The following is a 16,371-nucleotide window of genomic DNA, read 5'->3' as shown; positions in this document are numbered from 1 at the left end:
TCCAATTTTTTACAATTGAGCAAAAAATATTTCTAGAAAATATATATTGTTTATTTTATTGTATTATTTGGTATAATATTATTATAAATGAGATGAAGATAAATCTATGATATATGAATCTAAAGAAATTTTCCACTCATTTTCATTTTCAAGCTTGCCAACATATGTATGTAGTCATAACCTCTAAAAACATTAAACAGTGAAGTGAAACGTAAACCTTGACTTTGAATGTTTCCTTAAAATTTTTGTGCGAATAAACAGAAATTTATACTTGTTTCTATTACATGCAAAATATGGTATACTTACACTTTCCTTCTAATTTAACAGAAGAAGAATTGATGTTGCAGGCGAAATATAATAAGCTTAAAAGAAAGGTATAGGTTATGTTTACACATTTTAATATTGTAATAAATATTTTAATTTTTAATACTACGAATTAATTATTTGTTATGTATTTGCATGATTAGAATAAATCGTATTTAAATTACTTTATTTCTTATTTTAAATCTCTAGTAAATTTTATTTTACGATAGGAAGTTATTGATATGTTTACAGATTATGTTTTTAGTTTTTGTTATTTTCTGTGTAATTTTTATGTATTTTATTTTAATACTTTTATAGAAAAAGGCATTGCAAGATTTGAAAGCACCAAAGCAAGAAGCTGAACGAATACCACAAACTCCAAAGCGGCCAACAGAAGCTAGGGATGCCAGGGAAGTTGCCAAGAAATTGATAAAATCTGGAGTAATTACTGCTCCAAAAACTCCTAAACGGCCAGAACAATCTTTTAAAAGACCACGTGGTTTAGTAAGAAAATTAAACAGTACAGAAAAGACGGTAAGCTCATATCAACCATTCTCAGCCACACAAATGGAGGAAGAAGAAACAGAAACAGTAAGGCCAAGAGTTAAAGATTTGTACGATAGTTTTGTAAGTGCTCAAGACCCAGAGGATCGTACTAGTAGAGATATTCAATCACCATCTAAGCAAGAAATGAAGCCACGAGCTGGAAATACAATATTTGTATGTGGTTACAAGATATCAGAAGATTTTTTAAAAAAGCATTTTCAAACATTTGGAAATATTATAAATATCTCGATGGAAACAGAAAAAAAGTAATTACTATTAATTCCAGATATTTTATCCTATTTGGAAGTTTAAATTTGTATTATTTATATTATTTATTTTATTTACTTTTTAGCCGTGGATTTGTAACGTTTGATAAAACGGAAGCTGCCGAAAGAGCAATTAGCGAAATGGACGGCAGTATGGTGTCTTCTATTCAGTTGAAAGTATCACTGGCACGAAGACAACCCATAATAGAAGCTATGACTGATGCTACGTCTAGTTCCATGTGGTCGCCTATTGCGGCGAATTATTCACAGAAAAGTGCACACAAAGATAGGAGAGATTTAATAGTGTACGAGGAAGATCTTTTTGTGTGAACGCAATATTTTTTAATTTTTCTATGTTTCCTTAGAGTCTATTGTTGTTACAGTATATGGAATCTTACTTTAAAATAAAATTGTACATAGCCTCTAATGTTTGTAAGGTATCAAAAAATATTTTCTTCAAATCGTGCATCTTAACTGTTATGATGCGATGCTGATATTGTATATTCGTTTCTAGTCAAATGGTTAAACAAGACATAAAAAACTGTCTTATTTTCTTTCACGTATTATACTTTGACGATCGCTGAGTTTTAAATGATATTTTGTATTTGATCTCTTTCTACAAAGTCTCTATGTCGATAAAAAAATAGTCGTTGTAAAATTTGTTTTTGGTAATAGGTATCTGTAATTGAATTATACATATACACATACATGATATATATGTATGTATATACATTGTATTTATACATATTCATTACTTAAGAAATTAAATACAAGTATTTTCGTAGCAAATTATGGTAGGTGTTATTTCTTTCACATGTATCATTTAACACAATGAATATTCGCCTGGGAAAAGTTGGTCAGTCAATCAATTGGCTGTAACTCATACATATTTGTTCAACACATAACAAGCGTTCAACAATTAACTATAGAGTACAAACCTAACTACTTAGTTGCATGACCAAATCTTCATTGTCTTTAAATACGTGTACTTATTACTCTACTGCAAGTATTAGGTCTACTCTCTTATTTCTTATCGATCGTAAAAATAGAATGCCCATTATGCGTATATAAAATCACTTTGCAACGGACAATTGAAACAAACATAATAGCATAGATTTTATTCGTAGATAGTCTTCTTACACCATCTATACCTCATTATTTTGGTGGGTTAAAATAGTCCCAATGATGATGATGTGTAACTGTTCGAGGATTGCTGAAGAAGAATATCAATAAGCCAGCAACCAGAAGCAACAATGCACACAGCGTTAGTTCCACTTCTCTGATCTTCTCCCTCGACTCCTCTCCCACCATAGACGACATATATCCCACAAAATGTCTCATAACTTTTAAACCAGCTAATCGAAGAACTCTGACCAATTGCCTGGTACTGTCTGCAATACTCGGTTCTGTGTCAAGACTAGGACTAGTCAGGGATAAAAATTGTGACGGAACTTGTGAAGTTGGAAACGCTATGAGATGAGTGCCTCCTATAGGAAAGGGAGGAATTGGCGATTGGGACAATTCTCTTTGACTCTCTCTGTCCGACTGATCTGTGTATGAAGTGTAAGAAATTACAGCACGTTGCGGCTGCATCTCGTTGGTAATGCCGTGACTCACGATACTGTCTGGTGTGTCCGGAGTCACAGAGATGGCAGGTGGTAGTGATCTAACTGGAGAAGCAGTCTGTCGTGTTCTAGGGATACCTATTGGAGATGGCGACCTGGACCTTGACTTTCGTGTCTTCCATTCGCTGATTTCTGGCGAAATCTCTTTGTCCTTTTCCTGTGACGTCAAAAATTCTTGTGACTCTGAAGGTTTAGAGTCGAAGGTGGGATCCATTGGTTCGTTGCTAGTTTCGGACAAGAGATCCAGAGACACCCTGGGCTCCGTGCTCTCTTCCATGGCGGTCGTTACGGATGGGGGAAGGGACGCGCGGGATTCTTCCATGTTGAACTCCTTAATAGTATCCGGGCTCAATGAAAGAGGGGTTTCTGTATCTAGAATTCGTAAGGACTTATCTTCAGTACCCTGACCAACTAGTAATGTTTGTGTGCTAGGAGTATCTTTGTCACTCGGTACTACTTGCGAAATTGCTAGAGTGTGTGTCGACTCTTTGTCCTCTACCTGCGCGACCGATAGTGTATGTGTGCTTGATGTATCCTTTACTTTTTTTCTAACAACCTTTTGATCCTCGCTCTTTGGTTTCTCTTCCTCTGCATCTCGACAAACTGACTCTTCTTCAGGCTTTCTTTCGACGCTCCGCCTCTGTGCAACGGGAATGTCTGTCTTCACCTCAATCGTTTTGCTCTCTTCCTTCTGACTCTGAATCCTGGATGCAGCCACAGTCTCTAAATGGCTTCTTATAGCCATCAACTCCCTAATAATAGAAGGAGACAGACTCTCCTCCATGCTGCCACCTACGTTCTTCAACTCAGACGCAGTAACGACCAATGCATCCACTTCAGATGCAACGATTTTACCAGCTTCAATTTGAGAAACGCTCAGACGATCCACTCTTAGGTCAGTAACTTCTAGATTGCTGATCCTCACAGGTTCATCTGAAAACAGGGCGGATCTAATGGACTTTAAATGCGTGTCTTCGTCACTATGAATCGGTTCACCTAGATGTGGCGCGGATAAGTGTTTATCTTCAAAAGCTTCCATTTCTCTAGTTGGAGATGGGGATTTTAATGAGACAGTATCGTATGAAGATTCTGGTTGTTCATCCTTGCGTAGTCTTTGAGACATTGGTAAAGGAGGAACAGGTGGTGTGCTCATACTTGATGGACTGGGTATTCTCTCTGTGGATACCATAATCTGGGAGCCTGAGCTAGATGGTGCTACAAGTAGCTTCGCCTGTGTTATTTCTTCCTCTATCACCATGTCATCAGGTAAGGGATCTGTCTGCGTGGCAGTGGTCGTTTCCATAGCAATTTCCTGTTGTATCTCACGAGTGGATCTTTCTATAGATCTATCTTTTCTAGATCTTGGTGGTCTAGGTGGAGCTGGCAGTGGTCGTCCCTGCATTTTACTCAAAACTTCACTGCTACGAAGGTTTTTGTGTTCTCCTTCATCGGAGTCAATTTCTATGTAAGGAGTAGACTCAGTTTCTTGCAGGGTCATGTCATAAGTATCGTCAGTTAATATATTAGTTTCCTTAGATTTAGCTGGGCCAAGAGTACTGTACGCTCTTTGGGGACGTTTAGGAGGAACAGATCTGGGAGTAGTAGCAAATTTGTCCCTCTTTCTCCTCGGAGGAGGAGGTCTAGGTGGCTTCTCTCGTTTTTCTATAATGGCATAACCTATTAATTCTCTTCCTAGATCAAGGTCATCTCGTGGAATATCCTCCTCCACATAACCAGCTTCTGGCAATGACTCTGCACCATGAGATGTCCTATCTTCATCAAGTGCTACAGAAGTTCCTCTAGACCTAGATCTTCTTTTTGGTGGTATAGGTGCTGGCTCCACATATTTTTCTCCTTGAAGTCTCGTTCCAAGCTTCTGAATGTTCTCTTCACTCGTTGTCATGATTTCTTCAGCTGTGTATACTTCTTGTTTCTCTAATTGTTCTGTGGTCATTGTAGGTGGCAATGGAAGAGGTTTCTCAGGGGCAGAATCACTGGTCCAATCGGTGTGTCCATTGCAAATAGGTTCTATTTCGTCATTTCTACGCTCAAGTTCCTTACGTAATCGTTTCCGCCGAGTTGGTGCCACTGGCGTTGGTGATGGTGGATGAGGAGTATCCACAGTAAGTTGTGATTGACTGCGTTGTAAGGATTTCGATTTTCTGCGCATAGGCTTCACTACTACAATGTCGTCCAACGGTTCAATTGGAAGCTTCGCAGGTTCTCCTTCTGTCTGGTAGACTATTCTGTGTCTGGAGTCGCTACTGGTTTGATCACGGAACTGTTCTTCCGTAGATTCACTCCGAAGAACCTTGTTTGGTTCCCTTTTTGGCCTGACTGGTGGCATTACATCATACGATTCCACAGAACCTTCTTTTTGCTTTCTTATTGACTTCTTTCTCATGGGAGGAATCGGTGCCATGTCGTCATTGGCTAAAACATTTCCTTCTGTTCTCAAAACATCTCTGATTTCACTATTTAAATATTTACCAAGAGTCATGTCATCCTGACTGAGTCCACGTTCTCGTAGGAAGAACTCGTCGGAATCAATTTCTTCAATAACCCCATGTCGACGTCGATCACAGGAGCTGGTACTCGAATGTTGTTGTTCTCTATCCGATTGAGCGGATGATGGTTCAGGTTCCTCGTCTTCATCCATGTCTTCTTCGTATTCTTCTTCTTCGGATGGTGTCTTGTGTACTCCATATCTTCTTGGATCCATCATTGCAAAAGATCCTTCATAACCCTCTTGCCTGGCTCGAAGAACCTCTTCTAAGGACCTGGATCTTGGAATAGGTCTGAATTGCTTTTTAGATATCTGTTCCTCTGGTCTCCATTCTTCTTGATCTTCTTCTACATCTTCTTCTCTAGCATCACGTTGATATATTTCCTTTTCAGTTGGATACAATATCAGATCTGACTCTGGTCTATCTCTGTTATACGATTCTTCTTCTGTCCTGGAAGTTTCTGACCTTGGATGCGGCTGACGATCAGAAATTTCTGGGGATTCCTGTTCATAATCCATATATTGAAACTCTTCCTCCCTGTGTTTCTCTTCCCAGGGTATCGTGACTGCTCCTTCTTCACTCATAGACAATCTAGGCATCTCTATGGAAGGGTGTCGCCAAGGTTGAGCCCTTTCTGCCGCAGATTCTCCATTCGATTGCTCCTCGTCACCAAAAGCAGTGGTCTTGCTAAATCTCTGAGTCCATCTGTCGGTTCTTTTACGTGTCCGTGGAAACGTAGCACTCTCTGCTGACTGTGCCCTCGAATCTTTTGGCGTAGAGGTCGCGTATTCGCCTCTGCTCTTTGATTTTTTATCGAATATCCGCGGATAAGTAGGAAAGTCGAAGATGTTCTTCTTGGAGCCCATCGTGGAATCTGTAGATCGTTGTTCGTGAACAGGGGATTTCTTGCGAGTCAGAGCGTTAGGTAGTCGAATGTTAGGCTTCTTGATATTGAACTTTGCTTTCTCAGGTAGATGGAATTTTGCCTTTTCAGGAAAGTTGAATTTCGGTCGCTCGGGTAAATGAAACTTTGATTTGTCTGGCAAGGATAACCTCGGGCGATCAGGCAAGCTAAATCTAGGTCTCTCTGAGAAAGAAGATCGTATTCTATCCATTCGACTGGGTCTCTTATCGGATCTGGACCTGTCCGAGCGGCCGCTGCTTGTCGTTTTGGCCTTGTCTTGTTTTTGTCGCTCAGTGAAGGCGAACGTGGGTCGTTGCATGTTTCTCAGACGCGAACGTAGCTTGTTAGCCTGCGTTTTTAGCCGTTGGGGCAAGCCGCGAGCACCGCGACGGAGAGGAAGTTCCTCCAATGCCAACGAGTCTACCTGAAATAAAAAGATTGGTATGCTTAATTCGTCAAGCGATCGAATGGATTCTCTTTCACATGAGGATCGAGATTGAATGCACATGACGTTGCAGAAATGCTTGAGATTTATTGTGAGCTATCTTGCCGATGGCAAGATGTTTGGTATGGTTGAGATGTTTCATTAGGTTTGATGCAATCGAATTCCGTTTCTACAGGTTGAGGAACGTAATGTTAGAGTTTGGAGAAGCGTTTGAGAAGGAAAACAGATTGGGGACATTGGTTTGTGAGGTAGGTGGTAGATTTTGGTAGAAATAGTATGATGTGAATGAAAAGAGGATACAAAAGGATAAGAGAAAAGGAGAAATAGTGAGACTTTTGTGTTTTATTTTGTATGAAACCTTAGTGAAGTTCCAGAAATAGAATCTAACAAATTTTTTATCACTTTTGTGATTAATAAAATTTTCTTTTTTACCAAATATAACAATATTTTTTTTATATAATGTAATGATCTTTGAATTAATAAACTTAATAATTTTCTTTTTTTCATATTTTTTCGATATTCTTCAAAATTCTCAAATAATAAAACGGGAGTCAGTCGTTACAATCAAAGCAGAAATGGACACAATGAGAGATTACTATTACTGGATTTACACCTCCTTTTCTTTCAAACTGCATTTCTAAGACATCTCGCAACATTAATGAGTCAGAAACGCTTTGAGTTCGTGAAGAGCGCGGAAACTACTGCGTCTCGAAATAGATCTTGCATTTCTATCCATCAATTATTATTTTTTCGCTAACCAAAGCTTCTAAAGTGTTGCGTAATCAACCAGATGCACGTCGGAATTCATCGATGGTGAATTCGCGTTTGTCCGAAGAAAATTTTCATGTAGAGTCGGATATTCTTCTGAACTTTAGAATCTAGAATCTAGAATCTAGAAAAATATTTCTCAAAAACAAATAAATAAATGTCAAAGATCATTGTGATAAAATTTTCTAGAAACATTATAATTACAACTAAACAAAACGTAGGGCAATTCACTGTGCTAAATACGGTAAGTATCTTTTGAGGATTTATGAGGAGACAAGATAAGATTGTGTAACGAATGGGAAAAGCCCGAGTTTTCTGGAACGTTTGCGACGCGATTGCACAATGGCCATCGGACAGTGACACGTTGGCTCCAATGCTTTTTATACGCGTGTTTTGCTAAATATAGGTCTTCGTGGGCAACAAACGAATGAATGTTCGCGCGACATTCCTTAATTCGTGTTTGTTTTGGAAAATTCTTCTCCTGATCGATGAGCATCGAATTACTTCCTTAAAAAAAAAAAAAAAAAGGTATAAAAAAAGAAAGAGTCCAAATCGTGACAAGGTAATTGTTACATACTTTGTTACTGTTGACTGATTTGTTGTTTTGGATGGGGAGAATTGCTGGGATAACTGCCGGGTAAATCTAACCAAGGAGATTGTTTGTTTTCATGTTTGGCTTGGAAATGTTTGCTTTGAGATGATGAAGGTAGTAATTTGACCTAAGGTAGGGAGATGAAAGAAAAAAACAATTGAATATTATTATATAGGGTGTATGAAAAATTCTTGTCTGAATTTTATTATTGTATTCTATGTGTAGGAAATTTAATGTTAGAAATATTCTTATTGGAAAAATGTAAAGTTGGAAAATTTTAAATGTAAATGTTTTAAGTAGACTGGAACTGCATACTTCCAGCAAGAAAACAATTATTTTAAATAGATTCAAATATGGACGAGGTAAAACTGCATAAGAAGTTTGAAAAAATATTAATTAGAAAAATATTAATACTTATGTAGCTGATATTTTTAATATTAAAGAGTGTAACTTCAAGAATATGAATTCATCATATCAAAATAATTCCCATATTCTGCTGACTCAATTTTATTCGTCGGTATGAAGTATTCAGAAACTGAGTCTTCCAGCTCTAGTGACCTACTGTCAGTGCGTCATCCGTATCATTGGAAGAATTTAGTTACAGCTGACGCGATGTATCTTATTCTTAGATACTGTATATAAATTTAGTAATAATTAGTAGTACAATCTTAGGAAAATAAATATATCAAGTTAATAAATAAAAACACGGAATAAAATTAATTTAATAGCGGATACTTGGTAATATTAACTTCAGAAAATTCATTATGATTAATCTAATGGAACCTAAAAATTTTTTAAATATGACAATGAAACTGAAAATATATTTAATAATTCTGTCTTTTCAATATTCAATATTCTATTTCGATACTTTAATACAAATTCTCAATGTCTCCAATTTATCAATAACCCACTTCATACATCAAAAATATTCTGCAAGAAAGAAAAGATAGATCAAAACTGTAAATAAAAGATTTATAAATAAAAATTATCAATTAAATTAAACTGTACATAAGTATATGCAAAAATTATATATTCAGAAAAAAATTACTCACTTGACTAGTGTTGACTTCTCCATCGGTCCTGGACTCAGCGCCTGGAGTAGCAGCGCTTAAAAATCGTTCCTCGAGCCGCTCCTGCAGTTGTTGCGGGGTCTCCAATTCTTCAGAGGTGTCGCCGGTTTCCACGAGCTCGCGAGCTTCCATCGCGGTGTCTTCGATCTTGCCGTCCAACGGGAGGACGACATCGCCTGCCCGTGTCAGCTCCGGCGGTAGCCTTGCCCGGTCGTCGATGCTGTCGTCGCTGTCAGCGACGGGCACCACATCCGTGTCGATGATTCGCACGACCGGCGCCGTCGCCGGCTTTGGCGATGGCGACGGCGCCGCGATCGGTTCGTACTCGTGCTCGCTGTTACGAAAAGTCACTTGTTTTCTTCTCGCTCTAACCGGCATGTTTTCCTCTTTTTCTTTCTTTCTCTCAAAATTAGTTCATATACAAATGGTTAATTGACAATTTGGATATTATTAACTTTTAAAATTATCTTTTTCCATGTGATCTGTAGCTTGGACTTTGTTAACTCTTAAAGCGGTTCTCTTTTGGAGGTAATTGATGACTTTTGTACAAATGGTTAATTTTGATTGAAATGATGATTATAGGTATTGTTAATTTTTGAAGTTATTCTGGTTTATTGGATGTGATCCACAATTTGGACTTTGTTAACTCTTAAGATGGTTCCTTTAGGTTGGTGATAATAGGTAATTGATCATTCAAGTTTTGTTAATCTTTGCACATAGTACAGTCTTTTTACTTATTTGTTATCTTGCATTTTCTTGATCTTTGCAGTGGTATTTGCAATTTGTGATAGGTTAAAGTTTGTTAACTTGTGCAGTGATTCTTGTAGTTAGTTGTCAGCATGAATTTTGATGTTATATGCTTGATAACTTAATTCTTTGAAATGGATTGTCAACTTGAAACTTTGATGTTACGTACTAACTTAAGTCTTTGGAGTTAATGATCAGTTTAAATATTGTTATTATTTTGTAGTAATTATTTTGTATTAATTATTTTCTTATAAACTTGGGCGTTAAGTACTTGAGTAATTATACAAAAAACACTTATCAACTAATTTACACATTTACGTTAAATAACTGTTAATGCTATCCATTTTATCTTGAGCGTGATTACGTTTGTACCATTAGTATAAATACTGTTAGTTTCAGAGTCAGTCTTATTATTGAGCAAACGCCAGGGAACGAGGTCTGACCAATTCAAGCTCGTTTCACTGGAAGACGACGTCACAGTGGAAAAAGTAGCCACTGGTCGGACAGACCGCAGACTTCCAGCGGTGAGTTAGATTATTCGTGTTTTGATCTCAGGGTTAATTTGCAGACGGTTTATTCAGGAGGGCAATATTGAAGGAAGACACATCCTTATTTAGGTATAATTTTCTTCGAGGGCGGCAGGAATACTGTTACAGTGACAATATTAATTAATTCTTAAATTCTACTAAATCTTTCTTAAATTTTCAAATATTAAATTTTAGTTTAATTGTACTTTGTAACAATTAATAAACAATACTTTTACAGCTATTATATGTGTATAAGGTGCTCTAGAGTTAACAGTTAAACTTTTTCGATACATAATCAAGCACAAAATGTTATATAAACATAAATTATTTAAAAATTTGTTAAGAAATTTTAACAATTGCTATGACTAATTGTTGTATAGTATGACAGACGATAAAACTGATTATAAGATGGAATATATTGAAAAAGTTTGGTTGTTAAACCCTGTGACACTCTATATATAATTTTTTAAATTGTTTATATTAAATTGAATATTGCTGATAGTTTCTTACATACCTCATAAATTTCAAGATGTCTTATAATTTAAATAAAAAGGCGTTCAGTCTTCCAATACTAAATTTTCAAAAATATCTAGCTCCAGATTTTTTCAATCAACTATACTTGCAGCAACAATACGAATATATTCATACGCAATTTAAATTAGATTTGTTAAAATTTTTATTTTCTTTTATGCCTCTTTTTCTATAAAGGTGGATACGTTCGACAGTCCATCTAAAAATCATCCAGCACAGGTTACTCTCGGTTATCTTGAAGAATCCTCGACACGGAATCCCTTGTTATCTTTGTCTTGATTGGTTGAGCGTTATCACGATTTTTCACAGACTGATCATCGATACCAGTGCTGTTATTATCGCGATACAATGACTCGATGCCCACTTAATCGCGTCGTGTCTATTCATCCATCCCTTTCATCGAGTTTAAACTTGGAGGTTAGAATCGCGCCCTTTCGCTTCCGACAGTCATCAACCCCCTCTCTATCCATCAAATTATACCTACACGTGTACATTTCTCATATTCATACTCATCCATCAGTCACTCGCTAATTTTAAAGAAAATATTTAAAATGATAAAGTTTGTGTCAAAGTTTTAAGATATATGGTAATTATAATATAATATAGTTTGTTTTGTAATATAAATGGTTAACAAGTGTCAACTCCCTTTCATAATTGTAACAAAATTTATTCTTATCCTCAATGTACTAGATATCTTATAACTTATGAACAAAAATATATATCTACATTCATACTATTTACCCACATGTACATCTACAATTATTTATACTCACATACATATACGCAGATTTCCAATCATGAACACCTGCAATCATATACATTCGTACATAAATGTACAATGATATACACCATTCAAATTCACATACAGTTCCAATCATATACATATACGCACACATGTATATACCTGTACATTACAGTCATCCACTGTCTCCGCCCATAGGTATATTCACATACATCATTGGAAAGATAGACAGAGGGATACGAGAGGAGTTTGGACGCGGAACCGAGCTGACCGAGGATTCTATGTATAGCCAGCCGGGCGAACCTTAAATAGCTGCGGTGGAACGCGAGCATAGTCGAGACGCGTAACCTATACAACATCGACTGGTATCTATGCGTGTGGGATACCTATCGGGAGGAATATTCATTTATTCTCAGCTGGAAAAGGAATGAACTAGCCTGGATACCAAATTACTAGCATTTGCTCCAAAGCGTTGCTTAGTTATTATCGTGCATACATAAACGTGGAGCTAGATATAACCTAACTAGAAACACGTAGACAATATTATACATACATGTACATGTATACCATATACAAAAATATACACGTATTATTTATACATACAGAGGTATAAGAATACTATCAATAGACAAGCTCCAAACTGTATTTCAAATACTTGGACGCAATTCCAAGATCGGTCTATTAGTCGGTGGTAGAATAAAATGTTTGGTCTGACTTGTTACTGACCTGCAGCGGACCGCAGGTGGCTGCTGCATCGTCCTGGACGGCGGTCTACCGTGGAGAGCACGTCGTTCCGGCAGAAGCGAGTCGCTCTGGTAGTACTGACAGCCACAACGGACCTCGCGGCCGAGGCTCGACGTCGACGACGCTCGTGAGGTGCGTCCACGTTGCTCCGGCTCCATCCCCACCCCCTGAACTTCCACTTGTCCACCTCCAGTCTCCTCTTCCTCTCTGCCTACCTGATGACGATGTGCTGGCCGATTTGAAGTGTCGCGTCTGGCCTATTCACGATCGCGCCCTTTCCTCCTCCAGTTTGAATCCACGTTGCGTTTCTTAGTATATTTTCTTTCTTTTTTACAAGTAGTTTTAGTTTGTTGGTTCACGTAGTTGCTTTAAGTTCTTGGTGAAGATTCTTGGAGGTTATAGGTGAGTCGATGTTACGTGACGCCGCCACCACCCCGTATGTTACACGGAGAAAAGAATAGAAAGAGGGGCAGAAACAGCGAAATAGAAGAAAGAGAGAAAGAGAGAGTGGAGAGTTGGTTTACCTAGAGCAGCCCGCCACTGCAGCGGCTTCTAGGCGACTCTGTACCCTCTCTGGTCCATCTACGCAACACGGCATCAAGATTATTTATAGAAACATTTCGTCTTGAATGTCTATTAATTCAGCCGACCAGAATTCACCTGCATGCGCGTATCATCGTACCACCTGACGGCGTGGCAATTGCACGATTTTCGCACATGCGCCATGTAAGGAGCTTTCGGCGCGCGGGAATTCAATTCCCCTACATGGCGCTCTAGGGATTGTGATTTTAGGAAAAGTAGTGCGAAGATTAACACGTTCAATGCGGAAGAATTTCTACGATTTTTACCTTTCGTGAAGAAAACAATTTGAGAAAGATTTTCCTTATTTGCTATTACTTAAAGAATATCTAGAACATATGTTAGATTGTTGATAAAAAATATTTAAAAAAATACATACACATATCGACACTACATTGAACGTGTTAAAAATGTTTAACCTTTTGGATTTGAAAAGTGATGTAATGACATTACGAAGAATTGGTTGAAAATCTTATTGAGTTTTGCTGTTTAAGATTATTTCTTGATTTATATATATTTCTTTATCCCATTTGATTTAAATCTGATTTGTTAATGATCTTTTTAAGGGATGGACAGTTATAGAAAAATGTTGAAGACATTAATTGTTTGGATATAATAAAGAATTGGTTGCACATCTCGATAATGTTTAAGTGTTCAAAATTATTTTATAGTCTGTATATATTATAATTCTTTTTTATTTTGTTGTAAATTAATTAAATTTACTTTTTATAGATTTTTTAGGAGATGGGGAATTCCAAGGAAATTCCAGGGAATTGTTAAAGATATTAACTCTTTGAATTTAATTGTGAACTTTTAAAGATTAGAAATGAATTCTTATAGGTATGTACTTTTAACTTTTTAGTTTTAGTGTTTCATTTTTCCTGTGGGAAAGGGTGATAACAAAATTACTAGCTTCTTAATCCTCTATAACACTATGAAACTTAGAAATCGCAAACATATATTTTTTAAACTTTGTCTTCTTTATTTATCATTCAGTTAAAAATCTTAATTAACTATAATATATTTTTCAATAACTGAAAAAAATCCTGGTTATAGAGGATTAAACAACGATCACATGGAAGGTTAATTTAGTTACCGATCGTTCAAAGAGAGGATACTAATACCTTTTTTCTATTTCTTGCCTTCTTGAATCGTCGAACAATTTCTCGAATTACGTCGTAGGGTTCCGTTGCTGTTTTTAACGAAATCACTCAAGAAACTCGCATATCTTACATTTCTTTTTCTTTCCAGAATTATTAAAACGCGCTTTACCCATAATATTTTACAATATATCCTTAAAGTATTCGACAAAGCACTTTCTCGTTACATTTACAATATCCCATTCACATTCTCGTTTTTTCTTAAAAATCATTGAAACGCGGGTTCATCCACTAATCGCATCCATTAAACAACCCGACCTGATGAAACTCAAACAAAACAATTAGTATGAAAGAACACGAGATCCAACAGAACCATCTGGAGCAGTTAACGAATCGAACCAGACGAAGTGGACGAACAAAACGTTTAATCGAACGAAACACTGATCCAAAATCTTTTGTGAAAAATAATCGACGATCGCCAGATGTCAATGGCGCGTGAATCAGAGTTATCGAAACTACACTGCTAGCCATAAATGTTAGGGCACCTATTCATTACAATTATTGGAAAACTCTAACAAATTTTGGTTTATTTGAGATTTTATATTGTATTATAATTATATGTTATAATTATAATAATTAGGTTAAAGCTTTTTATGCGAATTCATATTTTTCATATTTGAATGCAACTACAAAAATGGTACTTAATTATAAGTAAAAATTTGTTTCACCTTCTGAATGTTACATTGGGAAGATTACATTAGAAATTTTATATATCTTCCCATATTATATACACTCTGTACATTTTTCTATAATAAAATTTTCCATAAATGCATGCAAATCTGCAATCTAGATTATGATAATCATATAATGAAATAATTAAAAAATAGGAAAGACGAAAAGTATTAAATTTGTATTAAATATAAGTAGGTATTTTAATATGTACTTATGGCTAGCAGTATATTATGACGGATTCATGAAAGAAACGTAGAGGATCGTAAATATTGTGCCGTAATTATAAGAGTCGTCGCGCAGAATGATCGAGCGTGCAAATTTGATGATTATGTCATGACTTGGCACCCGATCATGGAGCCACGTCGTCTTCCTCTCGCGTGTTTCCGTCGATGGGTAAAATAAAGTCGCGAACATTACGTTCAACATGATTCTCTTGGCTCTTTATACGCTTGGCTGTTTCTACGGATAGTCCTGGCTTCCGGGTGTAAACGTCGATCTTTTAGTATATACTCTTACAGCCAATTTGTTTAATACTATTTAGTATAGTGTTAGTACAGTTGATGGAAGAATTATGGTGAAATATAATTAATTATGATTTCTTTTTCATGGTGAAATATCATTAATAATGATTAATTTTTTTAATTAAAGAAACATGTGAATATTACAAGAACTATAAAAATTGAAAGATGTTAGTGTTCTGGAATAATGCAGGTAGTTATTCGAGTTAATAGTAAGTCCTGAATATTTTTAGGAGATTTCTGCCGTTTTAGTACACCATAGCATAGGAATGTCAAGTGAGAAAAATATTTATCGTTCCTGTACTATAATTAACAATGATACAGGGGTGTTTTGTAACACGTGGAACCTCGTTCGATAGTGGATGTAGTCGCGAAAACAATGAAAAAAAGTTGGTGTAAACGCGAACCCTGTTTGTCCTTGTACTTAAGTTCTAGCTTTTTTCATATTAAATTATTAATGAGTAGACTGTGGACAGTTATTGCAAATTTATATCTCTATAAAAAGCAATGAGAAAAGAGTACTTTAGATACTTTTGTATATCATGTAGATTCCTTATATTTTTGTATATTTAAACTTAATGGAAAATATTTACTAAATTTAGTAAATTTAAAAAATGCATAAACATTGGGAAACTTTTAACATATAGACAAACTACAGTATTTCGATACATTTCGACATTAATAGTTAAGTTAAACTTAGCGATATATATATATATATATATAGTTAATATTAACGATTAAAGAAATAGATTTTTCTTTTTGGAACACCAATTACGTAATCCAATGTAACGGCGCTGTAACATGACAACCGCAGGCTCGAATTTAGGCCGAAAGTGACTTCCCATATGGTTAAGCAGCTGTACATTATCGATATACAAAAATGACTATGATTCGAGAAAAAGGTTAAACAGGGCACATATTTATGCAAACTTTTCTCATTCCTTCGTGTCCTCTATCTACCATTAAAGCTACATAGTTCCCTATGTTATAAAACATCTTGTACAGAAAGGCAGATTCTTACTTATGAAAGATTCTTACTTATTAATTTATAAAATATCATTTTTACAATATTACAAGAAGACTTTAGAAATCTTCTACTTATGTATTCGCCAATTATATGCAAAA

The 16,371-nt window shown here is 36.1% G+C and overlaps 2 protein-coding genes and 1 long non-coding RNA gene across 7 annotated transcripts; 1 reads left to right on the top strand and 2 right to left on the bottom strand.

The window, feature by feature from the left end:
- The first annotated feature begins 64 nt into the window (after positions 1-64).
- Positions 65-1,904, top strand: Nelf-e (negative elongation factor E). The gene is made up of 3 exons (XM_072019549.1): positions 65-374; positions 622-1,115; positions 1,202-1,904. The coding sequence occupies exons 1-3, from the start codon at positions 285-287 to the stop codon at positions 1,443-1,445; spliced, it is 828 nt and encodes a 275-aa protein (XP_071875650.1). The 5' UTR covers positions 65-284; the 3' UTR covers positions 1,446-1,904.
- On the bottom strand, positions 1,658-12,850 carry LOC139995648 (uncharacterized). 4 transcript variants are annotated; one of them, XM_072019303.1, is made up of 4 exons: positions 12,300-12,848; positions 9,009-9,360; positions 5,231-6,575; positions 1,658-5,173 (listed from the first exon to the last, which is right to left on the bottom strand). In XM_072019303.1, the coding sequence occupies exons 1-4, from the start codon at positions 12,473-12,475 to the stop codon at positions 2,271-2,273; spliced, it is 4,776 nt and encodes a 1,591-aa protein (XP_071875404.1). In that variant the 5' UTR covers positions 12,476-12,848; the 3' UTR covers positions 1,658-2,270. The 4 variants fall into 4 exon arrangements, with proteins under 4 accessions (XP_071875404.1, XP_071875395.1, XP_071875415.1 ...); XM_072019314.1 differs by having other exon boundaries at positions 2,857-3,112; positions 3,240-6,575; positions 12,300-12,850; XM_072019323.1 differs by having other exon boundaries at positions 2,857-3,112; positions 3,297-6,575; positions 12,300-12,849.
- Positions 9,367-12,293, bottom strand: LOC139995773 (uncharacterized). Of its 2 annotated transcripts, XR_011802058.1 has the most exons (3): positions 11,724-12,293; positions 10,815-11,636; positions 9,367-10,420 (listed from the first exon to the last, which is right to left on the bottom strand). It is a non-coding gene; the product is annotated as an uncharacterized lncRNA (long non-coding RNA). The 2 variants fall into 2 exon arrangements; XR_011802057.1 differs by lacking the exon at positions 9,367-10,420 and having other exon boundaries at positions 10,959-11,636; positions 11,736-12,293.
- Positions 12,851-16,371: the final 3,521 nt, after the last annotated feature.

This window comes from Bombus fervidus, chromosome 2, assembly GCF_041682495.2.
Source record: "Bombus fervidus isolate BK054 chromosome 2, iyBomFerv1, whole genome shotgun sequence".
NCBI lineage: Eukaryota > Metazoa > Arthropoda > Insecta > Hymenoptera > Apidae > Bombus > Bombus fervidus.
The sequence above is the reverse complement of the archived record's forward strand: the minus strand, read 5'-3'. Positions and strand labels throughout refer to the sequence as shown.

Bases quoted from the DNA above. Each gene is read 5' to 3' on its own strand.
- Nelf-e (XM_072019549.1), top strand. From the start codon at position 285: ATGCAAAATATGGTATACTTACACTTTCCTTCTAATTTAACAGAAGAA. The intron at 375-621 runs GTATAGGTTATG...ATACTTTTATAG, and splicing joins ATAATAAGCTTAAAAGAAAG to AAAAAGGCATTGCAAGATTT. The intron at 1,116-1,201 runs GTAATTACTATT...TTTACTTTTTAG, and splicing joins TCGATGGAAACAGAAAAAAA to CCGTGGATTTGTAACGTTTG.
- LOC139995648 (XM_072019294.1), bottom strand. From the start codon at position 12,475: ATGGAGCCGGAGCAACGTGGACGCACCTCACGAGCGTCGTCGACGTCG. The intron at 9,361-12,299 runs GTCAGTAACAAG...TTTTCGTAACAG, and splicing joins CCACCTGCGGTCCGCTGCAG to CGAGCACGAGTACGAACCGA. The intron at 6,576-9,008 runs GTGAGTAATTTT...TTTTTATTTCAG, and splicing joins GAGAAGTCAACACTAGTCAA to GTAGACTCGTTGGCATTGGA.